General features: G+C 46.4%; 1 protein-coding gene across 1 annotated transcript in view; it reads right to left on the bottom strand.

The window, feature by feature from the left end:
- Positions 1-25,444, bottom strand: part of SLC16A2 (solute carrier family 16 member 2) — a 66,844-nt gene extending 41,400 nt beyond the window's left edge. The window contains exon 1 of the mRNA XM_081042985.1: positions 24,852-25,444. Within this exon, the coding sequence (XP_080899111.1) occupies positions 24,852-25,245 (394 nt within the window). The 5' untranslated portion in view covers positions 25,246-25,444. The remainder of the gene's footprint in view (positions 1-24,851) is intronic.
- Positions 25,445-26,335: the final 891 nt, after the last annotated feature.

Here is a 26,335-nt window from a genome sequence, read left to right as displayed (position 1 = left end):
GGGAAGTCTGCAAGGCACACTCTCTTGGGTGGACAGAACTCCACTCATAGCTTCTACTGCACCCCTTCTTTGCCTAGGTGCAGCTGATTTCACCATATCCACAAGCCCAGCTGGGGCTCTGAGTCTCTAGAGATGAAGAACAGAAGACAACAGGGACCTGAAGCACTGACGTCAGACCCACCTTGACTATGGCTCTTTCCTTCCATGGCCCCACTAGTTCTCAATCAAAGCCATTCAATTTCAGTAGTCCTTCCAGGTACCCTGAATGTATAGACCCTTTCTTGCTCTTCACACACCTTATCCTTCCTTTGTCTAGCCTCTTAACCACCCAAGTCTGGAGAACACATAGCAAAACAGAGAATGGCCAAGAAGGTGGGGTGAGAGTTGGAGAAAACATCACATGCAACTATTTGCTTCCAATAATGTGACTCTTAGGACCAGGATAGGAACAGTTTAGGGACACTAACATTTTGTTGACACCCCCTTTCCCCCGCTCCATTTCTCAGTATTCCTAATCTGCATTACTCCACACACGTACGCTGATAGGTATTATTGTACCTGCTTGGTGGATGAGAAAACTGAGTATACATGTAACACAGCTGTAAGTGGTGGAGACCGTAAGCTCACATGCAACCAGAACCCCAGTACAGGGACCCAAACTTCACCCTCCAGTGCCTCAGTGTCTCTTTTGAGGATTCCTCTCAGCCTCTGGCCTTAATAGGAGGCAGGTGAAACACAAGATCAAGGTCAGGGCTCAGCTACAGGTAGAGGCCAGAGCAGAGGTCTGTAACTGGCTTGAGGGGATGCAGACATGGCTCTGGTAAGGCAAGGATTGGGGCACTGATTCATAGGTGGACGGACATAGAGGAGGGAGCAGAAATCTGGCCAAGAAAGTGTCTATTTTGTCAAACAATTATTGATAATTCCTTAAAGTCTGATCACCTTGGAGAGAGCCAGAGAAGATACATATTGTGTGTGGGAGCCTCAAAGAAAAGTCAGAAATGGGGGGATATTGTTTGTGGGTTTCCCACTGGAGGCAGGCATTCTCTTCATAGGCTTTTGTGATACGTAAAAAGAGAGTTAAAAGGCTGGAAATAAAATCCTTCTAGGATGGGGCGAAGGTGATCACAAGAGGGTCGAGGCGACTCAAGGTAACATCAGTGACCCTGAAACTCACATTCCCAGACTCCTAGGCTTTGCACATACTCAGTTTTGGAGATTTGCTGAGATGCAAGGCAGCCCAGACTTAATGGAGCAGTGGCTGGCAAATCTGCTTTGTTGCCCTCAGGTCTCACAGATGCAAGGCTTATTTTCTCTCTAACATTGTGTTTTTTGTTTGTTTTTAAAATATTTTATTTATTTATTTTTAAGGAGGGCGCAGCTCACAGTGGCCCATAAGGGGATCAAAGTGGCAATCTTAGTGCTACCTGCACCAAGCTCTAACCAACTGAGCTAACTGGCCACCCCTGTGGGGTTTTTTTTTTTTGTTAATCTTGACTGAACATTAGAATAACCTAGAGAGCTTTGAAAAATATCTCCCCAACCCCCACACATGCTGATTCAACTGGTCTGGAAGAATTTTTTAAAGCTCCCCATGGATTTGGATGGGCTGCTGGGGTTGAGAAACAGTGCTCTGAAGGAAGCCCATAGTCTCAGTGTGATGCCAGCTTAGGTGACAGGTCAAGTGAGTGGGAGTTGGTGAAGGTAGAGAGATAGGAAATAGCAGTGTGGAAAGTGCATACAAGGCCCTGTTTCTGACGCTGCTTTACTGTATGACCCTGGTCGAGTCCCTGTGTCTGTTTGAGCCACCAGCACGACGAAAGAGTCCTCTGACTTCTTTAACATTCTAGGAATCTTTCCGAGATAGAAATGTACATACCTCATATTTCAAGTTACTGTTTTCCAAGCTCAAGCCTTGCCATGATTCTCAGCCCACACACTGCACTCTAAGCATGGCTTGCTGCCCAGTTGTGAAGGGAGCAAAATGTCTTCTCTCACCTCCAATCCAACTCCCTTCCCTGCATCTCCTGGCAGTTTCTTCAGCCATCTCTCACCTCTCCCACACAGCCCTACTCATGAATTACAGAACACAATCCATTAAATAACACTTTCACCACACAACCACCACAACTCACACATAAGTCAATTACTTAGAATGGACGCTCCTTGGGAAAGAAGAGACCTAAGTTCTTTTTCCTCAGTCCCCTACAGCTTAACACAGAACTGAGCAGACAGTTTGTACTTTTCACAAGAGACCGGTTTATCTAATAAAGTTGCCAGGACTAATCAATCTAGGATTGTAAGAGCCCAATGCAGTAAACAAATATGCATGGATTTTGTGAGTAGGTATTTTGGAATATAGGTCCAAAGCTTTGGATTGCCACTGCACGCTCTCCTCCTCCCTCTTCCACACACAACTCTCCTGCCTGCTCCCCATATGGCTACCATGCCCAGGTATCTCCTCTTCAGGTTCATTCTCCTCCTGACCAGAAGTATAATGTAGGAGGAACAAAACCCACCTCGTCCACTACCCTACACCCCACTTGGGCTCCCTCTGCCTGGAACTGCCAGACTCTCATCAAAGCCAATCTTATTCTACTTGTTTCCTCATCACCATCAGCAAGTCTTCCCTACTTCCCCAGCCAGAAGAACTTTTAAATTCCCATGGGCCTATTTCTCTCCCTCTTATGGCATTTTCTACTCTATAGTCAATCCACCAATAACCCTAAGGCAGCTCACTTGTTGTATGACCTTCAATAAGTCACTTAACCTCTCAAGCTTTTGTTACTCATTTGTAAAATAGGGATGACAATCCCTACTCTAACACTCTTCCATATCAAATGAGATAAAATATGTGAAAGCATATAATATATAATCAGTTATAGTTAATATTTATTGACTTATATGTGCCAGTCACTGTTCTAACGACCTCATATATATATCAATTCACTTAAACCCAGTGTCCTTGTGCAGCACATATAATTATTATCCTGGTTTTGAAGAAACTGAGACATACAGAGAGATTAAGTAACTTGCACAGGGACACACACTAAGCTGTAGAACCAGATTTGAACCCAGGTAGTCTTGCTCTGGAGTGCTCACTTGTATGACTCAGTCAAACACCTCCAATGCAGGCAATACAATATAAATTTATACATATACATTTTTATATAATATTAAGTGTGAAGCAATACACAGGAAATGCAACAGAAATTTAGAAATTCAGAGGATAGATCAAGGTATTTAGAGCCGTTGAATAAAGCATAATGGAAGACATAGAGACTTAAGTTGGGACATGAAAGATGAATTAGAGCCAGGAGTGTTATCATAACAGGAGAGCTTAGTGTAGTCAAAAGCCTGTAGGCAGATTGGCTAGAGTGAGGCATCATGATAATCACATAGAGAAAGGGTAGATGAGCAGTAAAAGGAATGGTCTGGAAAAATATATATGACCTGCTGATCAAGAGCTATGTGCAGGTTAAATGTAGCTCACTCAGAGCCAATGAAACCAGATTTAAATATGCATGAAGATGGTCACGGAAGGGATGTGTAAGTGTATTTTTAAAAAGGCAAGTCAAGGTGAAAGGTAAATTATAATAAAGATAAGTAACCATTACTACATGTGGATTAAAAAGCAACCCATACAATTATAGAATAAGGGAGCTATAGCTTACCAGAGACACATGTGAGAGATACCTGGGGGTTTTAGGCAACAATAAGTTCAATAGGTATCAAAGTTGTGATGCGCTGCCTTATTGGGTTGTAACGCACATTTTGAAAAACACTATGCTAGATAAACTTCAAGGTGTCCACCTGCTCTAGGCTTCCACCCTTCTGTGTTGCTCATTCCTTGCCCCCCAATTCAAACTGGTACCTGAACTATGGGCATGTCCCTGCTCCTCTTTCCTAGAACAGGAGCTGGGAAGGTCTGCCCCACTCCAGGCCAGTTCCTAAATCCACCCTGCTTAGAGCAATGGCGGAAATGCTTCAGGGAGGAAAGCAGACTGGCACTTATGATGGGAACCAGCTGGCCTGGCCTCAATGCATGTCCAGTCTGGAGGGTGCCAACTCTATTCTGGTCATTTTTCCATGATCCAAGGGGGTCAAGGAACAACCTGATGCTAGTCATTTAGCTTAAATTGTTTTCTGAATGTGAACAGGGATGTTGAACTTACTCCTTCTAGAAATAGAGAGCCTCCTTTGGCCCTTTCTCAACTATGGGATCCCTCAAACCCCTTACTGATGATAACACATCCCTTCTCTTTCTGACAGACCATGACATATTTGAATCCAGGCTCATTCCCTCCTATTTATAACACCAGGGACGCTCAAGTACACCAAAGGCATTTGATCAGTGTGGCACATTTAACTGTCACATTTCCCTATGAGACATTTGTCCCATGACAGGTGGGGGGACCCCCTGGGGGATGGCATTTCAATGCAAACAGGCACATCACCCCCTCATGCACATCTACACACTTCTTTTCTGATCCCTTCTTGAGCTAAGAGACCCTGAGGATCCCTGCTTCATAGGTCACTGCCCATCACTAACCACAAACCTTCCATGTCACTTTATGGCCAAGTCTATCAAGGTCTAGCCATGTGACATGGTCATTTGTTCCTTACCTAGAATAAAACATTGAGAGTAACCACAAGGGTAGAAAAGTGCATTGCAAGTCTCAATAATCTCATAGAGTCAGAGAATGAAGAGTAGAACTAGAACATATCTCAGAGATTATCTAGCCTAAATCTGATGTTTGACCACGGAGTCTAACTGTATGGACGAGGGAGTGTGGGAGGTACAAGTGACCAGCTTTTCAATTTATTGATGACACTTTTTAGGCTGCCGACATTGTTCATCTGGTAAATATGTTTTACCTTTACTCAAACAGCAGCATCTACGTCCCCTCTGAAACTTACCATATAGCCACTGCCTAATACCAAGTCCAATCTTACTCACCACACTCAAAGAACACCTTTCTACTTGTTACATATTTGTACTCAGAGAATCATACATTTCCAAGATTGGAAGTTCTCTTTAGTAAAAAGAGTCCTTAACGTTCATGTGCTTCACCCATAGAGCCCTACAGAAACCCAATACAGAAGGACAAGAGAGGAAAGACTAATTAAGAGAGAATCTACCTTTTCTGGTTTTCTGTGTGGTTTCCTTTAATCCCAGGCAGGTAGGCCTGCATACATTTCCATGGCTGGATGAGACTTTCAAAATCAAGATGTATGTGCTTGTAAAAGGGGACAAGGATTTTGTTCTGCCATGATCAAGACTCCCAGATCTCCAGGAACCTGCCCACCCCAACGACTAGTAGAGTGGGGATAGTTAGTACAGGAGTTCAGATTACAGTCATAAACTGCCACAAATGGAAGAGCCGTAAAAGAGACCATTAAGTTAAGCATCCAACTATACAGGGAAAGAGACTTAAATCCAGAGAGGAAGGGATATGTCGAAGGGTAAAAGATGGATTAGTGGCTTTTCCAGGTTTCCTGACTCAGCTAGCACTATTTCCTTTGGCTTTTAGATCTGTTTAGTCTTCATTTGTTCATCATTATTTATTCAACAAATATTTATTGAGTATCTATTATGTGTCAGCCAGGCCTTGTGCTAGGCCCTGGGGCATACAATGGGGGAATCTATAATTCTCAATAGGAAGCAATTTCGTTGGAATGAGGTGACTAGAGGACTTGTCTTGGTGCTTGTATAGTAAGCACATGACTTTTACTTAGATTATCAGTTTCTTAGACATGGATTTTGGGGATGTTAGATTTCCCCAAGCTAGCCCCTGATGCTGTCACTGGTGGTACAAGAAGGGTGGACCTTCCTGGCAGACCACAGTGTGCCTCTTCCAAGACAAAGATCATCCCATAATGCCTTAGGGGATTGGGGCAGGAGGTGGGGAGGAGAACGAAGGAGGGAGCGTTGTTGGGAGTAGAAGGGTTAGGCAGAAGAGAAATCCCCAAAGCGAAACTGCCAAACAGAAGAGTTCCCCACAACAGGATGAATCAAGGCCTTTCCAGTCAGAGAAACCACAGGATGTTGGCACTGGGCCGGTACTAGCAGGTGACCTAGTTAGAGGGGTGTGTGGCTGAGGGAATCAATGTGTTAAAAAGCCCCATAATTTTATAAGAGAGAACTGAGGAGGGGATCTTGAGAAGCATAGTTAGCTATAATCCACATCCAGAGTGCAGGGAACGGGCATCACCCTACAGCTTGGTTTTTCAATTAACACCATTAAATCAGAACTGAAAAGTTCTGACCCTAACTTCCTCACTGTGTGGGTAAGGAAACTGAGGCTTAGAGGGGCCTACTCCACAGTTGCATAGCAAGTGAACATGGCAGCCAGGGCTCCTTCCTCCATACTGGCTGGCTACTGAACTCATCTCAGTGCACAAAATTGCCAACTACAGGTCACCCTGCCTTGACTCCCACCAGCCATCTTTCCATTCTCTTTCTTACCCTGGCCCTGAAAGTAGCAGGCCAACGCTGTGGGCAGATCTGCAGAATTAGGCAGGGTGAAACACAGTGCTGTGAGAATGATAAGCCCGCCTTAAGATGTGCACATGAAGGAACAACTCCCAGGAGTTCTCTCAATGCTGGGTAATTGATATTTGAAGCACTTTTCAAAGCATGTCATTATCCTTGCACTTAAGGCTGCCCCTGGCAATAGTGTGATGGGAATAAGGCCAAAATTTCCCGAGATAAACAAACACACACTCAGCCCCAGCCCAAGTTTCAGGTAACCTGCTGCCACTAGACATTCCTGCTCCCTCCACACAAGAAATGGGCTGTCAGCTCCCACACAGCTCTGGACAGATCTCTGACAGCACACACACTTGAAACTTTGCAGTCAGCCCTGCTTTTTGAAGGAAGGGGGCACTGTGGCTCCTGCCCCAACCCTTTATCCTTAGAAAAAGGGAGGTGCAAGGGCTAAGACTGTGAACTTGCCCAGCACGTTGGGAGCTTGGCTTCAAAGATTGAGCTCAAGGACTTGGATTCCTCAGAGATGGATCTGACATGGGCCAACCATCAAAGTACTCACAGGTGTTCTATGCAAAGGAGGGATGGTGAGAGCTGAGGCAGAAGGGCTCTGCCCTTATTTTCCTGTCTGGGCACTTTGCTTCAGGCCACTGACTCTCTAAGCCTCAGTTTCCTCATCTAAAAAAAAATCGAAAGATTCAACCAAGGAGTTCTTGAACCTTGCTTATTATCAGAACCACTGGATGAGATAAAACACAGACTTTGGAGCCCCACCTCAGAAACTCTGATTCAGTAGGTTTACCATAGAACAGCCCCAGAGAAGCTGTATTTTTAACATACTCCCTAGCTGGTTTTGATGGTCAGTCAGGGTGAGAAACCACTGGACTAGATGCCCACTGAAGACCTAGCCGCAACCTTATATAAGTCAAATGTAGACTAAGTATTTCTTATGACTCACGACTGGACATTTCACACAGGGAGTTCGCGGGCTTCTCTGAAAATGCACAAACATTGAAATTGACCACATGATCAGATCCAAAGAACATACCTATGGTCTGTTAAACAATGGATGTTTTATTTGAATAAGTCAGTAACTTAATAACCATATTTAGGAAGACAAGGGTAAAAACCTATTGAGGGGTGGCAAAGTGAGATGTATTCAATTACAAGTTGGGGCAAGACCGGGATGGGAGGAATGCATTCTTTGTTGCAAACAGTTAGGTAACTCTGTCATTCTGTCATCCTCATCTTCACCTGGGCCCAAGGCCAAAATCTGAACTTCTGACAGTGAGAAAATAGACAGAGACTTTCATCTCTCTGGCATGACTGGAGGCAGGAGGCTGAATCCCAGGGCTTAGGGAGAACTGTATGTGTAATGATGATTTATAATTCTCAAAGTTGAGAAGTTCTTTCTTCTAGATTAATTATCTTCTGCTGCAAATTTACCTCACCAGTACTCTGGTCTTTGTTACCAATCCCTGTATAATTGTGTGTCAGAATCCACTCAAACCCGGGATGCAATCTGCTTGCTTCATCCAAAGGTGTTACTGAGCTGGCAACAGAGGAGCCTGTTTCCCCTGCCAGCTTATCTCATGAAGGGGAAAGAAAGCAGAGCTTAGGTTGAGTGTGGCTCATCTGGGATCAATTCCACCGCACCAGGTACCAGACCCTCACTAATATCTCTCTGTGAGCAAGCCAAACTGCCTTCTGCTGCTCAAGGTTCAAAAGAGGATGGAAAATTCATCAGCATCTTCCAAGAGGAAAAGGCCTGATGGAATAGGCAGAGGAAATATTCATCTCAGGCCACCAACAGGGCTGTGGACAATGCAGAATCAACGTAGGCCTCTGTCTGCAACTCCTAGTTGTACCATGCGCCCAGAAAAGCACATACGCAGATATAGGCACAATCACATGAGACATAGGTCGCTTCCCTGGGTCGCTTTTGCATGATTTTCTTATTTGACAATTTAAGGAGATATTTCCTGTTTTCCACAGAGGGAGAGAGTTACAGGGCCCAGGCCTAGAGCCAAGAGCAGCTTCCGGAGGTCATTACAGAAGAAGGCACCTCACCTGGGACCTGGGGCCAGGAGTGGGGGAAGCCGAGTCAGAGCCCCAGGCCAACTCAAACTGAGCTGATTGGGGACTACTTGCCCACTCTTTCCCTGTACCACACATGGAGAGACCCTAGTGGGAAGGGGAGCATGACAGGGGACTACAACCAAGGGTGGGGAAGGATTACCATAGAGTTGCTGACGTCTAGAATGTCAGGTTCTCCAGGAGGAGATACCCTGGGCTCGGAAATCAATATGCTATACTAATGCTATACCAGCACTTGACCTTGCAATAGTTACTAACATTCATCAAGCAGAGTTGCAGTTGAATTCTAATCCCTCCATTACTAGCTGTTTTACTTTGAGCAAGCCACTTAACAGATTATTGTGACTGTGGTAGACTGCCCTCAACCACTGCCAAGCTAATAGTAAAAGTAGGTCTCATTACACGTGCCTCAGTTTCCTCATATATAAAATGATGGGGTATTCTATCTAATTGCTCTCTGGAAATTAAGGATTCCGCAACTCAATGAACCTGGAGATTAGGCCTGGCTCTGCACTACATGTGGTAATGGGCCCACTTTGAGGGCAGTTTAATTCCCCAGGTATGTTCTCCCTATTTATAATCCTGGATAAACTACCTTTTTCCCACTCCTTTTGTTCATCTTCCTTCATCCCAAAACATTGAGCTCTGATTACCCCAGGCTCTCTCTGAAGTAAATGCATTCTGCGCCATCCCCATCCTCCACCCCAGGCTTAGAGATCCTCGGAATAAAAAAAAGGAGTGTCAAAAGGAGAAAGAGAGAGAGACAGAGACAGAGACAGAGACAGAGACAGAGAGACAGAGAGAGAGAAAGACAGGAGAGAGACTCAATCTCATTTAGGCTCTGTGACTAATTTCTTTTAGCTCGCGGGCATGTGGTCCAGCAACTATTTTCATGGCTGGATTAACTGTGTTTTAAAAAAAAAATCTGAAAATGCTGTGAGCTCTTTGCAAGCATGTCTATAAATATATTGTGCAGAATAGAGTTGTAATGCTATTCACAGAGAGCAACTGGACAAAGACCATGTTCTCCAGACATGTGGTTACTGCAGCTTGAATTTTGTCAGCAGCTGTACTAATCTGCAAACAAGATGGAAGCAGGGAAAAGGCCCCAGCAAGGGCAAAAGGGACATCATCAACATGAAGTGTGGGGATTTACAAACAGGGCCTTTCTCAGACCCTTAGAAAACTGAAGAATCTGGGGAGAAGCTGGATGGTATGGTATGTTCACCTGTACAGATATGGAGCTGTACATATATGTACATATGTATGCAGATACATACGTACATAGATGCATACACATCTGGCTGTGTGTGGGTATATATGTAAGATAAAGAGAAAAAGGTTCTCCATGTAGGTAACTGTGTGCTTTTAGTTGTACACATCATGAGTTCAGGTTTAGTTTTTATAGTTTTGTACACACAAGTGGTTACTTATACGTCATTGGTGATGCTTCAATTCATCTACACAAGCAAGAGCACATGTCCAAATCTACAGATAAACTTATGTACGTACCTGACAGCCATCATAATAATTCATATGTAAGGCTCAATACAATTTTCAAAGGATTGTCACAATCCATCTTGTCGTTGGAACGTCATCATAGGACTGCAAGATAGAGATTATTACTCCCTTCCCCCATTTTACAGATAGGGAAAGTGAGGTTCAGAGAGGCCAGGTGACTTGGTCAAGGTTGCAGATTAGGTAAATGGCAAAGCTAGGACTTGAACGCAGGTCTATCTGATGTCACATCCTGTGCCATGCCATATACCACAGAGCACAGGGAAAAATGAGGCAAAAGGGATTTGAACTTTGGGGTCTTCCTTATGACCTCCCATTCCAAGGTCATTTTTTCTATTAGTGCTGAAACCGATTCCATGAAAAGGCCGTGGCCTCCTGGAGCAGATGTTCACTGGTGAGACCCTGGAGCCTATGGGGAGGGGCTTCTTGGGGTTGGGAGCAGAGACAATAGGTTTGTTCCATTCCCGTTCTCTCCTCTGGCTGTCTTTCTCTTCCTAAAAGCCGCAGGCTTCAAACATCTGGTCTGACCGGTTCCACCTGAGCTTTCCATGTTTGAGACATTCTACGAGGAGGGCAGGTAGCACAGGCCTGGCTAGGCTTGAATGTGAGTAGTACCATCCAGGGCAAGGCAGAAAATGAACCTGCCTGGCATCCTTCCAACCTGTCTTACCCTGGCCACCAGGTCTTTTCAGCTTGTTGGCCAGCCGATCTAAGGAAATATAATACAATACCCAGTCTTATTTTAATACAAGACCAGGTATAATATATAATATAATATAATATAATATAATGTAATGTAATATAATATAATATAATAGTAGAATATAATATAACATAATATAAAATAAATAAAATACCGGGTCTTATTTTACTATAATATAAGATTGGGTATAATATAATATAATAATATAATATAATACCAGGTCTTATTTTAATATAATATAAGATTGGGTATAATATAATATAATATAATATAATATAATATAAAATAGGTCAAGGTAAAAAGCCCTGTGGCTCTTAGAGCATACAACTGTCCTATTATTCGCCACTTGGGTGATTAGAACCATGCTGAAGAGTATTGGAGATAATGATAGTGACTCCAAGGTTCCACAATCACTGATTTGAAGTCCTTGGAAAAGTCAGAGGTCAGGGGAGGGGAGATGGTCTCCTAGTTATCTGGTGGCAGGACGTCCTCATCATTTCCTTTCTCTACTATGACCATGCTCAGTCATCCTAACTCATCACCAGAATTTTAACTTGAAAATGTTTAGAGCTTCCCACAAGGGTCCCTATTGGGACTTCCAGGCATTTGTCCTCCATTCCCCATGGCCCCAGAAGATGAACTCTCCCTCCAAGTAACAGGATGGGAGCTCCCAATTGGCAAAGAAGTCATGGGGTAGGATTAGCACTTACAAGGAGGGACACAGAGCACCCAGTTGTGGATGGAGCTGTTCGTGTATAAAACTGTTGTATGTGGACATGTTGACCACCCATACTCATTGGTTTCCTTTAGAATTTAGGAAAGAGCTTATAAGCTGATGTGACCAGTGCAGGATTAGCCAACAGGTGGACTAAGTATGAGTTTAGGGCACCAGTGAAGCATGACCACCCCAAAATGAGAAAAGTATAAATTTAATGAATTCTTTCAGATTTGGCAGTCAGAAAAACAGTGCTTAGGGCCTCTAAATGTCTTAATCTGGTCCTGGGCATGACCAACATTACAGAAGCCTAGATGGTACCTTGACAAGGCACTTTTAACCCAGAATTCCTGACTGAGTAATGCTAAGCTCCCCTGGACTCATATGGAGTTACACTAGCCTACTGAGAAGATAATAACAATAGGGAACACTTTTACAGCACTTACCATGTGCCAGACACTGTTCTAAGCTACTTATAACTCATTTAACAACCATATGTGGTAAGTACTCTTGCTATCTTCCTCTTACAAATGAGGAAACAGTGGCACAGAGAAGTTAATACCTTGCCTAATGACACACAGCTAGTAAATGGTGGAGCCAGGATTTATCCAGTTTGGCTCCAGGGTCAATGCTCTCTCAAGAGGGCTCCATGAGAAAAGGGCTCTCAATGGTACTTCACCCATAAGACACAAACCCCTTTAAAAATATAAAGCCAAGATCGTACAAGAGTTTTTTGGAAGTGGAGAATATTCCAGAGACATTTCCAGGCATGTTGCCTCAGCATGTCATGTTCTGTCCCACCAAATCTTAGTTTCCATTGAGGCACTCACTTACTTGTGCACACATGCTTTCTCTTTGCCTCTTGGATGGAATTCTCCAAGATGAGATAGAGACCATGGGATAGCTAACCTTTTTAACACTCATGTTTTCTCAAATCTGGGAGGATATGTTTGACATTTAATATTATTTTATATTAGTTTCAGGTGTGCAGCATAGTCGTTAGACATTTATATAATTTAGAAAGTGATCGCCCCAATAAATCTAGTACCCACCTGACACCATAGATAGTTATTACCACATTATTGACTACATGTCTCTTTGTCTCCCATTTTGGCTGCCTCTCTGTGTTGGTTTCTATGTATTAGGTAGGGCTGCTATGACTCCTGGTCTTAGCAGACTGACCTTATATATCATAGAAGGTGTCCTATGGGGCCCAGTGGCACAGTCTCCCTGGTCACCTGAGCGGGGTACTCCAGGTGTGTCCTTTGTGTGCCCTCCTCTTGTAGTTGAGCCTTAGTTGCTGTTTGCACGTCAGTGGGCAGGACTGACCCTCAGGCTGATTGGTTGTGAGGACTGGCCATAACTACAATGGAGGAGCTGTGGTGCAGGGAGTGACCCTACGGAGCAGGATTCACTTTAGCAGAGCTGTCTTGCCTGCCAGGTCTGCCCTTTGGGTGTGTCATTTGGAGGTGGTTGAGTGGTGCTCTGGTGTGGTCTGAAGCTGGCCACCAGGTATGTTCGTCTGGGGCCTCTTGGGAGTATCTCCGATGCAGGCCAGGGTCAGCCCACTGCCTGTGCCCAGCTTGGAGCCACCTGGCAGAAGCTACAAAGTGATCTGCAGTTTGTAGCTGCCTGTGCTGGGCTTGGAGGTTCTGGGCGAGGCTACTGTGCAAACCAAGTCAGGCTGCTGCTAGTGCTGGACTTGGGGCCACTTCACAAGAGTTACAGGGCATGCTGAAGCCAGATGCTGCTTATTTGGGGTTTGTGGCCCTTTGACAGATTTTAAGCAAGTCCACAGTGTGGGCTGAGGCCAGCTGCTCGTGAGGGACAGCCACTGAAAAAGTTTCAGGCCAGTACGTGAGTTGGATGGGGTAAGGTCTCAGGGAATCATCAGGTTTGGGCAAGCAGTATTAGCCAGGTTGATGGAGACTCAGATATGGCACCTACCCGCACTTGCAGGCTGGGTGGGGAGAGGGCTCAAAAAAGTAACAATGGCTTCCGCTAGTATTTCTGTCTGGGAAAAAGCTGTCCCTCCAGCTCTTGCTCTGAAGTCAGACAATTCAGTTCCTCCCCCATATGTCTCTGGTGCTTGTCAAGCTGCTGTTCCTTCTCCGGAGCTTAGGGCGAGTGTTTGTGAGTGTGTGAGTCTGTGTGCAGGCCTTTTAAGAGGATGCCTGAGTCTACAGCAGCCTTCCATCTCACCTAGACAGCAGGCACAATCCCCACTGATTTTCAAAGCCTGATGTTGTGGGGGCTCCTCTTTCCAGCACTGGATCCCTGGGTTGGGGAACCTGGTGGTGGCTGGGACCCCTTTCTCCTCAGAGGGGAACTCCACATCCAAGATATCCTTCCCAATTTTTAACCCCCCCACACAGGTGTGGGACCATCCTGTTCCACATCTGTGCCCCTCCTACTTGTCTCAACGTGGCTTCTTCTATATGTTGTTAGTTTTAGGACTTCTGTTCAGCTAGACTTCAGGTGATTCTCAGTGATGGTTGTTCTGTAGTTTAGTCATAATTCTGATGTGGTTGTCAGAGGAGGCGAGCACAGCATTTACCTATTTCACCATCTTTATTGGAAGTCCTGGGAGGTTCTGTTTTTCATTTTCTTCAGAGAAGTTGTTCTCTTGCACTCACTACCTTACCATGCCCCATTACTCCCAACCTGTTGCCAGGAAGTACCCAAAGCCTCTTTGGTTTATAGAAACCATTAGTTGTAAGCATCACTAAGTCTCTGGGAGGTACAGCTTTCTCATTGCATAAGTGGAGAAATTGAGGCCCAGAAAGGATCAGGGTCATAAAGGCATTAGCAGAGCCAGGAGCAGAACCCAGATCTCCTGACTCCCAGTTCAGTGCTCTTTCTTTATACCAGCCAGCAGGCCTTAGCTATGCCTAGATCCTTTCTTTCATGATCCTCATTTGCATCCCTCTTAACTTTTTGACTCCCAATTGTTTGTTTGTTAATTTGTTTTTCATCATACTGTAGTATTTCTCATCCATACACTTAAACTCCAGGCTGCCATCAAGTTTAGAGAAAACTCGATTCCAGCTTTCAGAGAGCTCCTACATCTCTGTCCCCATGGAACACGGAATTAGGAGACCTGGATTCTAATCTCAGCTCTGCTAAATATTAAGTGTATGACCTTAGGCCACTCACTTGCCCTTTATCTACTCTCCATTTTCTACAACTACAAAATGGGGATATAAATCTCTACATAGCCCTTCTCTGTCATGAACTTTTCCTTAAGTAATACAAACCGCATTGACTTCTCATTTTTCAAAAGCCCTCAATGAAGCACTAGTTGTAGTCAAAGATGTTGGCACATGATGTTATTCAAGTGAATGTTTTATTTCATAACTGTCTCTGATATAAACTACAATGTACCACACACAGAGGGGATTTTGAGTCCTGATACAACATCTGGAAGCCAGTTTGGGACTCAGGGTGAGGGGCTGAAAGCTGCTTCCACTTCTGCTCTCACACCCTTTATCCCTCTTCTCAGAGCTCTTAGAATAAGTGCTTGGGATGCTGACATGGAAGAGCAGGTGGTATAGGCTGGGTGGACTATGCCACAAGCCATTTGTAGGCACCTCATTCTGTGGCCCAATGCCCAGACATCCCCCTGCCCCATGCTGTTCTCTGCAAATGTCCTCAGTATTTTCTTCTCCTTCTGCCCCTCCACCCCACCCCACCCCACCCGCTGGGCAGGGCCTGTTGCAGAACAGTGACTCACTGGACTCCCAGAGAGGGCAAAGACTCAGGCTCTGAGCAACAACCAAACTGTCTAATTCTCAACCCTTACTCCACCACTACCCAATTCATAGGCTCCCTCTACACTTAGGTAAATTCCATTTCAAGTTAGAACTCTACCAGCAAACTTCCCTTGAGTCCTCTGGCCGGCACACTCATCTCTCTATATCACCACACAAAAACTGCATTCAATTTTATATATACACATAATTTTGCTACTTAGCAGTGAACTGTGGTCGTTTGGTATGTTATATCTTCTCAAAAAATTATAAATTTTGTGAGGTACACTTTTCCTTCTCGGGCTCACCCAAGGCCCAGCCTAGCACATCACAAACACCTGTTGACTTGAATTGAACAAACATTAATTGAATTGGAGGTGACGAGTATGGAGAAGGTTTGGGAGTAGGGAGAGAACTAATATTTATTCACTATTTGTTAATTGTGTGCCAGACTGTATGCTAGATGTTTGATATGCCTCATCTCACTTAATCTTCATACCAATAATGACAGATATTATTATTATCCCTATTTTATGCATGAGAAAACTCAGATTGAAAAAGCTAAAACCGGGCGGACAGATGGCTCAGTTGGTTAGAGCGTGAGCTCTGGGCAACGGGGCTGCCGGTTCGATTCCCACATGGGCCAGTGAGCTGTGCCCTCCACAACTAGAATGAAGTCAATGAGGTGCCGCTGAGCTCCCGGATGGCCCAGTTGGTTGGAGCACAGGCTCTCAACCACAAGGTTGCCAGTTCAACTCCTGGAGTCCCACAAGGGATGGTGGACAGCGCCCTCTGCAACTAACAATGGCAACTGGACCTGGAGCTGAGCTGCGCCCTCCACAACTAAGATTGAAAGGACAACAACTTGACTTGGATAAAAGGCCTGGAAGTACACACTGTTCCCCAATAAAGTCCTGTTCCCCTTCCCCAATTAAAAAAAAAAAGTATATCTTTTAAAAAAAAAGAAAGAAAAAGCTAAAACATTTGGCCAGCCTTTTGGTAAGTACAGTGGTACCTTGGTTTTCAAACGTAATCCGTTCCAGAAGACTGTTCGAGTTCTGAAATGTTCGAAAACAGCCGATAGCTAGGCCTTAGGATCTTGCACTCAGCGGAAGCCACATGACATGTTCGACTTCCGAGGCTTGTTCGAAAACCAAAGCATTTACTTCTGGGTTTACGGAGTTTGTAAACTGAAATGTTCATCAATGGAGACTTTCAGAAACCGAGGTACTACTGTAATTGAATCTAGTGCTGTTTGATTCAAAAGCCCATGTTGAAAGATAGGTAACACCTTGAATACCTATTAACAAAGTGCTGATTAAATACATTATGATGTACCCATATTATGAAATACTGTGCAGTTATCAAAAAGAGTGAGGACTTTATGGAATTAATGTGTAACAACATCTAGGACATATTTTGAAGTATAAAAGGCAAAGTGGAGGATAATGAGAATTATAGGCAATCATTCATGTTTTGAAAATAGGGTATATACACACAAGCACAATTGCTTGTACATATACAGATTATCTCTGGATGGACACACAAGGTAACACTTCTGGCCTCTCTAGAGGGGAATAGGAGTGGGAGCAAGACTTTTCACCATCGTACTTCTTGAATCTTGTCTAATAGTAAGTAAATAAAATGAATTCATTAAAATATAATACAATCTCTTTCCACAAAGTAGTGCCTGGGGATTGACTTTGGAAAAGTTCATGGAGTCAGTATGCCAGTAATTGAATTGGGGAACTCCTAGGGTGTCAGAAGCCCCACCCCTTGCACCCATTTACCAACCCCTTTTACAAACCAATCTCCAGTGTAATCATCTATCTGCCTGTAATGCTGACTGAGGTCACATCTTTCCAGAACTCACTTGTCTACCTGTAAAATGGGAACCAAGGGGTAGGATCACATAGTCTCTAAAATGCCTTCCAATTCAGACATTTAAAAAACTTAAACTCAAGATGGTAAGTATATCTGAAATCTTATTTGAAATCTAGTGCATTTGAAATCTTAGTCTCAAAAAAGGTCTTGGGGATTTTGTTTTCTTGTTTGTAACAAAGAAGAGAAACATTTCCATTCTGATTTGCCTACTAGATGATCTTAAGGGAGGCTCCCTCAGTGGGCACTGAAATGTTTGTTCAAAACTGCCTTCTGTGGCCTCTGTTCTCCAGGACTATCCTGTTTAGAACACAAGGAAATTGGCCCACTCCAAAACTGAATACAAACGATCAAGGCCCTTTCTATGTTTAATGTCCCCTGGCCCAGACCTTCTGATCCTAAATATCCCTTTCCTTCTTCCTCACTACCTGCAGGAGAACAGAGGCTCCATGAGAGACCCTCAGGAGGAAGTAACACCCTAACTCCACCCACCATCCACCCCTAATTCCTACTAAAAAAACTCAGGCCTTGAGTCTTAGGGAGGTTTGTGAACTCCTGCCAAGAGCTGTAAATATTTCAACATGCCTTGTTTCCTTGAATGTATATGGCCTGGGATTTGACCCCTCCTCTTCCTGGGCTCTTAGAGAATAGAGCAACAGACACAAAAAAGAACATAGCCAGTCCTTAGCTATAAGACACCTGGGTCAAATTGCAGAAGAATTCAGAGGGGAAGAAATGGAGTGGGGAGGTAAAAAGTGGGGAGGAGGGATTGACTCCTGTTCCAGAAACATTTAGAGAAAGGTATACTCCATTTCTAGGGTTTAGATAAGGTTGCTGGATAAGAAGATGATGATGATGATGATGATATGATGATGATATCAACTTCTTCACAATTTACAAAGATGTTTCACCTACACAATTTAATTTGAGCCTTCATAGTCCTATAAAAGTAAACATTGTTAATCTCATTGTGCAGATGAAAACAGTGAAGCCTTGAAAGGTTATGTGACTTGTTCAGGGCTAAACAACTAAGAGGAGACAGTTTCTGTAGCCATGTTTGGACCCAAGGATCATGACTCTGGATAGAGTAAGATGGGTGGTTAGAGGAGGATGTCATGATTACAAGACTGTCAGAGTTTTGTTTACTAAACCCTTTCTTGGTACATCTAAAGTGCTTAACATAATGCCTGGTACAGAGTTAAATGCTAAATAAATGTTTGCTATTAGTATTATTACTGTTATTATTTTAGGGCACTTGACAGAGAGTGGCCATCACTAGGCTTCACATTTTTCTCCAGTTGCAGCGAGTCATCTCTATATTTCTATTCCATCTCCTTAGGGCACATGTAGGGAACAGAAGAGCTTTTTTTTTTGTGAGAAGCTCAGTGACCTGAACAAGTGACTGAATCTGTGACCTCAGTCTTATGGGTACCATGTTCTAAGCAACTGTGCTAATTGGCCTAGATAGACATAACACACCCAGCTATACACACATACACACAGGTCCAGACACATAGGTGTGTGCACATACCCTTCCAGTCTGGGTAACAGAGAGAGTGGGCAGATCCACAGGATAAGTTGGGCAAAGAGAGTGTGTGGGGACTGCTTGTTTGGTGACAGTTCCCTTCCAATTTTCCCTTGAGCTACATAGAAGCAGGGAAGCAACTAACCTGGAAGCTTCAATCCCTCCCTCCACCCTCACTGAAGGCACTTTTGACTCTAGTTAGCACTTGGGTGTGTGTCTCCTCCCTTGTCCAACTCCTTTACAATCAATTCTGCAATATTTCTTGCAAGAAGAGAGATGATAGGGGCTTAATATAGAATGAAGACTTTGGGTCTCTCCAGAACTCCTAAAGCTTCTGAAAAGCAATATGACCTCTCTAGAGGTTCAGTTGGCCCTGAAAATGGAGGACGATGATAGTAAGAATTTAAAGAGAAATGGGGTTCAGCCAGGACATTTGTTGAATAGTATTGGGTAAGACCTGCTACAATATTATCTCCTGGCCTGGGGTTCTGGTGCTATGAAAAGAGGAGGTGTGGAAATTAGAAGAAGGATTTCATAGTAGCTATCTCACTGCAAAAATTCAGAGGTGATGGCTTCAACACACTTGAGCCCTCCATAGAAAGTCACTCTTCCCCCAGAAAGTGGAGAGTACAACAAGGGAGAAAGGGGGAAATGGAAGAGATGCCTCTGCGGGATGTGTAGGGATGGGCCTGAGATCCAGGCTGGAGTTGGGCCTGTACAACATCTGAAACCCCAGTTGTTCCTCTAATTGAACAAGAGAAAAAAAGAGAAAGCAATACTGACTGGGAGGAGGGGAGGTGGCATATCTAGCAAAGGTGATCCAAATGTACCATGAAAATAGGAGTCTAGAAATGTGTGGTCGGGACAGCCAATGTCATCCCTTCTTCTCCTACCAACCCCAGAAACTGGAGTATATTCTCTTCATCACTCTCACCTGCCAAGTTTTCCAGTCTGGATCCTTTGTACTGGTCCCCCACAACCCCTACGGAAGTCTCTGTTACATTAAACCTACTTCCATAAACAGATTTCAAAAGACATTTTTCAGATAAAATATTCAGAATCCACGGCCTGCCTGAGGTGTATGGTGCGCGCTCACGCAAGTGATGAATAAAGCCTTTTCTGTAAGGTATTACGAGTAAAAACTTTTCTCTAAAGTTTACTAACTCAATCCCAGATGAAACAGATCCTTTCAAGATAGGAAATCCCATTCCATCTTTCACACAATCTGAAAGAGAGTAAATGATTCTTTTCAAAATTCAACAAGACAAAAAGATGCTGGTAGGAAAAGCAGTACACCCTCCTGGGAAAGTGGTCTGCTCAAAAGGTGAGATGGCATCCTTTACATATTTCTGCAAATGTTGACAATCCAGCCACTTGTTTACTCTTCGTGGCACTGGAGGAAATTTCCAACGACAAGCAAGTGTAAATTCAGGGAAAAGGAGAGAGGTGTGCTTCTGTCTCAGGAAAGGAGAGTAATAGTGCCTGCTATTACTTCAGTAGCCGTACCCTCAGCTAAGCCTGAGTGAAGCTGAAGTTGACCAGGGACTTCTGTAGGATTGCAAGCAGCAGCCTTCCCACACCCACCACAGTGGGACCCAGGCAGACCTGAACCAGCTATAAAGATGCCCTATTGGAAGCCCCCTGAAGGAAACCACTGTAGTGCATTTAGGAATCTTGGTTTACTGTTCTATGCTGAAATAACAGCAAAGCAAGGTCATAGTAACCATCAATTTCTGAGAAATGATAACGAGCTGTGGGAAATTAAGCTTCAGGAGAGGACTGCAAAATAAGGCTTAAGGGAATGCTTGAAGTTTAATGCTTTTTAGGAAACAGACCGACCCTGCAACAGGGCAAGTCGAGGGAAATCTATGCTGAGCAGGGCATTCTGGGAGAAGCAGTTATACATCCAGAGTTGCGTTTAGATACTGGGGTAAATAGGAGTGGGTCATTTCAAGCACATCAGTACACACAAGCAGCCCCATCATCTTTAAATACACACAACATGGAAAATGATATCTACATGACTTTTCATTGTTCACCCAATCTCCTCCCTACTTGTCTGCACCCCCATTCAGGCAGATTAACAAATTCCATTTGTGTGAATGAGTCAAAATTTATGCCAGATGAGTAGTGAAGAATAAAACACCACAAAAGTCTAGAAAGATAGAATGGCAGAGCTAGAGAGTTGATCTATTTTTTTTTAAATTTTCACTAAATTTACTGGGATGACATTGGTTAGTAAAATTATATAGGTTTCAAGTGTACAGTTCTGTAACACATCATCGACACAACGCAATATACAAATGATGTAGTATAGAATGGTACACTTGAAAGCTATATCATTCTAAGCCTCTCATTTCACAGATAGATAAACAGAGGTACAGAGAGGTAAAGCAGCTATTCAAAGTCACTGAGCAAGTCAAGGACAAACAAGTTATCTAACTGCTAGTCACTGCCTATTTGGCATTACTGCGATCAGCAGCCCTTTGGGGTCCGCATTTAGACTTCAAATGAGTATTTGAGGCCAGCAGACAGTGAGCCAGGAATGCAGCCTCAGCCAGCTACTGCAACCCCACCCAGTACCCCCTGGGAGACCCCCCCAAGTACCTCCAGTACCCAGCACCTCCTCCTCATATGAATGCAGGTCCCAGGTTGGCAGCCACTTTGCTTGCATTGACCTGAAAGCTGCCGGCCCAATGGCCCTGTCACTCGAAGCTCTGAACCGACCTCAGCTAGCTGCTCTGGACAGTAGGCAAAAGGCTTCAGCCAAAGTCAAGACATTTGCAGCTTTTCTCAAAAGATCCCTGGTTCCCAAAGTCAGCAATTTAGTGGTAAGCCCAGTGAAATACTGAACCAAGCAATGAAAGACCCTAAGATGAGGAAGAGAAAAACAGCCTGATCTGCCATTGCTCTCACCCATCCTTGGCAGTCTTTGTTTGCCCAAAAGGCAGAACATACTATTTTCCCATGTCTAGAAAATTCTGTCTCCATCAGAGTAGCCCATCAGCCTAAACTATCTTCTGCCCAGCCTCCTTGCCCATTGTCCCTTTCCCTGAGTGGTAAGAGCCCTAGCCACACTCTCCCCACCTGGGAGCTTGCAAGGGCCGTGCTCATAAACTACCCAATAAAAGATGCCTCCCATCAAATTTTATGGCCCAGTGCTAGCTAGACTGGCAGTCGAGGTGGAAAGTGCAGGGCAACGGGTTTACTCTGGAGCACATTCAAAAACACCTAAGCTTGGAGCCAACGTTAACAACTCTGGCTTGTTCTCTCTTGTGCCCTGGACCCCCAACCCTAACCCTGCCCCACTTAGGGTCCCAATAATGAACTGGGGCCTGCAACCAAAGCCACCTTGCTTCTCTTTCCTCCAAAACACTCCCCTCTCATCCCAGGAAGCTTTCTTATACTTTCCACCAAATTGACTGGTTGCCCTTGTCCTGTATGCTGCTTGGTATGGGTTGAGGGACTCCCAAATTTCTCACAAGCTCTGCAAAAAATGCACGCTCATTTCTCTCCTGATCTTTTCCTTTTTTTATTAAGTCAGACCTTAGTCACTTGCTTCCATCTCAGGAACCTCTGACCTGCCAGTCCTACCAGGCCTAGGGTCCAGGTAAAGTTACCTTCCCTTTGAAAACAGGTGAAAAGAAGGCACAGAGACTACACAACGCATGCTCTCGAATGGCCTGAGTTCCTCTTTCCTTGTACTCTCTGTGCTTTTCCCCATACCCAGAGACCCCTCTGATGTGGAGTTAGCCCCCAAACATCAAAATTGCCTTTCTCTGGGCTCCGTATCATGTGCAGAACCGTACAGCCATTAAGCCTATCAGTGCAGCTTTAAGTCTGTGAAGATTATCAGGCCAAAGAGAACTTTGGTTGTGAGGTGCCTCCAAACATTACATTCACAGATTTAGAGATGGAAGGCATGTCCAATATTAATAAAAATGGACAATGCACCAACCTCCTTGACTGTGCGGGTATATGTTCCATGTTCCCTAGAATGGCTATTGGGCAAATACTGGCTGATAAAGACTTTAGCAAGCTTCTCGGGCTTGTTTATGCTTTGGAGACACCAGTGTTGTGGCACAGGTGGCTAGGAAATTTTGAATAAACTGCAGAAAGTGTACAGAGGCAGAGACACATTTGGAACCTCAGGTTCTGAGTAGTGGCTTGAGAAAGCTGAGGGGCTCGAGAATGGTAGTGCTGAGGATGAGATTTTCTAGGAGCTGAGGAACGTGGTGGGGTGTTCCTGTCTTTTTCAAAATAAAAAGGGAGGTGTTCCTGAGAGCCTTCAGTATCAAAAAATAACTTTCATGAATTCAAGACGCACCACGACAAGGACCAAAGCCAAAGTATTCTGAGACACTGGGGACATACCGAATTCCTTTCTGTCCCTTCCTGACCTATACTCACCAGAATTTAAGCCAGTAACCCCAGCCGCTTGGTGGACCTAGTTGGTCCCAGTACACAGCACCACACCTCTGCACAGCCCATGGCACCACCCCCTTCCCAGCTGCACTGTGAGGTCTTGACAGGAAAGTCCCAACCAGCCCTCCCCCTGAGTCCCCTATGATCACCTACTTTGAAGTTTGTCCCCCAGCAGCGAACCGCTTCCTGGTAAAATAGTGGTTTTTCCAACTATTATTACACACTCCTAAGGCCTCAGCTCTAGGCCTGCTCACACCACTTGAATGCCAGGGCCTAGCTTCAGCCCATCCCCCACTACCGCCCATGAAGTTTTGCCCAGACTTTGCAACTGACCCCAAAGGCCAACAGTCTGCCTTCAGCCACAGTTGCCCTCGGAGTTAATTAGGCCACAGCTAGAGGTCCTCCCTGGCTCCCTTCCTAGGAGCCCCTGAAGTGCATCAAAGCAGGGCTGAGTGTGACAGTGAACTTACACCCAGGGACCCCTTCCACTCTGGCATCAGTGTGGCCTGGGCAATCTCTGGACAGTCAGTGATCCACATTAGAACTTTCAAGTGGGACCCGCACACTGTGGTACCAATGGGTCACAAGATCGGAGGTGCCAAGAGCCCCCAACGGTTTTCATCAAGTGCAGCCCAGTGAAGCTGAAAACTGAAAAACGGAGTCCTTGGTTGATAAGAGGCTTTCCAAGGGCTGAGGGTATCCACAGGTGGACACCCCAGAATTCAGGGTTTCTGTGTTCACTGAATAATCCCCAGGCCCACTCAGACAGCAGCATAAGCACATGTTGGGGTGGCATGAGGAAGGAACCGGAGGTCAACACTGTGAAAAGCCACCAGTAGAGCAGTCCTGAGGGGGCCCCAGAGGAAGCAAGCCTTGAAGGAGACATCTTAGGAGAAGTGTTGGGGGGCTCTGCCATCGCTCGCTGAGAAAGCAGACGGCCTTGACTTCTCCGAGCTCACCCGCTGGCCTTGAGAGTGAGGGTAAGCCCCTCCACACACACACACCGCCCTGCTTGTGTTAGGGAAAAAGACCAAGTGAGTCCCACACGAAAGCGGGAGGGGTAGAGGCGGGCATTCTGTTAGGGCACCCCGCGGACAGCGGAGAGGTGCCGGGCGCCCCGGAGTTCAGCTCCGAGGGCACGGAGATCCGCTGGCTCCCTCCGAGTGGCAGAGGACAGCCGGGCCCGGCTGGGCGGCAAGCACCACGGGCAAAAAGACGAGTGCACTGCCCCACTCGCTGTCCCTCCCTCCCTCCCTTCTTCTCTACTGCAGACACACACGCTTGCCATGTGTTTGACTGTTCACTCAGAGTCACCAGGATTCCTAAAGCGTCCGCTCCGGGGATAGTAGCAGGGACTGGTGGCCGAGATCCGCGGAATGGCGTTTCTGTCAGTCTTCCCAGCCTCCCAATTCTCCTCTCTGCATGACTTCGACCCCCACCCACATCCACCCCCAAAAAACATTCTGCACATATTTTCGTCCAGTACACACAGTCAGGGTACTTCAAACCCAAAAGATGCGCCTGGGTTTGCCCCAGGGCGATAAAGTGTATTCGTTGGCTGTGGTCAATGGATGTTCCAACTCCAACCCCAGGAGGTCTTGCACCCCGTCGACACAGCCGAGGCTGCCCAGAGCCCATCGAGCAGTGCAAGGGGCGAGGAGAGGATTGAGAGCCGCGCGCTGGAGGGGCTCCTGGCAGCAGGGTGTGGGGCCGGCGGAATGCCATGTGGGGCGCTCGGGGCCACTCACCTGCTTGGAACTCCACTTGGCGATTCTTCTCTCTTTCCTCCTGCAGCAGCATGGAGTACAGGATCCCGAAGGAGTTCTGGATGCCAAAGATAGAGCCGTTGCACCAGGTAGCAGCGAAGACCACCATCCAGCCGAAACCACCTTCGGGGGGCTGGAAGCCGCGCGCGGTGCCGCGGGTTTCCACGGTGGGCGTGGGCTCGGATTCGTGCACCGGCTCTGGCTCAAACTCCAGCTCCGGCAGGGGTGCAGGGTCCGGTAGGGGCTGCGGCTCCGGCTGGGGCTCCGGCTGGGGCTCCGGTGGGGGCACCGGCACGGGCTCCGGCTCCGGCTGTTCCTGGTTTGCCTCCCGGCAGGGCCCCTTGTCTTCCTCGCTCGCTGGGCTGGGCAGCGCCATCGCGGCCGAGGGACTGTGGCGGCTCGGGCCGGAGGAGCCGCTGTGTGGCTGCTACTTGTTTCTGCTGCTGCTCCAGGAGCTGCTGCTGCCACTGCCTCCTCCTCCCGGCTCCGCGCCCCAGCTGGCCAGCCTGTCCCGCGACAGACGGTCCCTCGAGCCCTCTCCTCCTCCTCCCCAGTCCAACCCCCCTTCTGCTCTCCCATGTCATCTCTCTCCTCCCCCTCCTCCTCCTCCTCTCCCCCACCCCCACTTCTTCCTCCCTTAACAGGCAGCCGCTATAGCCTCGCTCTTCTCCCCAGTTCTTCCTGCTGCTTCTCATACTCGTCCCTGCGTCCCTCAACTGCCTTTCCAAACAACTAAATCCTGCCCTCCTTGTCCAGATGCCCGGCAGAGGGAGAGTGAAAATGGACGAGAGCACACTATCCTGTTCCTCTGCCCTCTCCTCCCCGCAGGCTCCAAACGGGCATTGATCGACTCATTCCCTAGGGAAGACCTCGTCTGTCCTTTGCTCCCACTCCCTCTTTCCTCAGAAGCAGCGTGGAACTAGGGTGGCCCCGGGGAGCTCAGCACGAGAGTTGACCTGGGAAAGACCCCACCCTGACCTCGGGAGTTCCTATGCGCCCCCTTGGGCTGGAGGGGGCGACCTGGAGGGGACAATCCAGACTTCGGACAGAGAATGGGCACAATGTAGTCGAGCCCGGGGGGCTCAGACCTCCACAGCTCTGCTCACCCCTTCCAGTCTGTCTCCCTCCGCCTCCGCCCTTCCCCGCAAATCCCTGGCGGGGCGCGGAGGAGAGGAGGCGGCCCGGCAGTGAGGCCCGCCCCTCCGGGCAGTCAATCAGGGCTTTGTTTGCGCCAACCTGGAGCCCAGAGGAGCTGTAGAGGGCCGGGTCTGGGAGGGAAGGAGGTGCAGTGGCTCCGGCGAGCAGGAGCCAGAGCTCAGCGCAGGCTCCTCCGGGCTCTGTGTCCAGAACCGGGTAAGAGGGAGTCGGGGCCAGGTCGAGCGCCACTTTGGGCAACGGTCCCCCGGCCCCCGACATTCCGGCTGGGCCGCCCCTCAGGCCTGGGCCGCCGCTATTTGGGCTCAGCC

The sequence above is a fragment of the Rhinolophus hipposideros genome (genome assembly GCF_964194185.1).
Source record: "Rhinolophus hipposideros genome assembly, chromosome: X".
Classification (NCBI taxonomy): domain Eukaryota; kingdom Metazoa; phylum Chordata; class Mammalia; order Chiroptera; family Rhinolophidae; genus Rhinolophus; species Rhinolophus hipposideros.
This window is presented reverse-complemented; position numbering and strand designations above follow the sequence as displayed.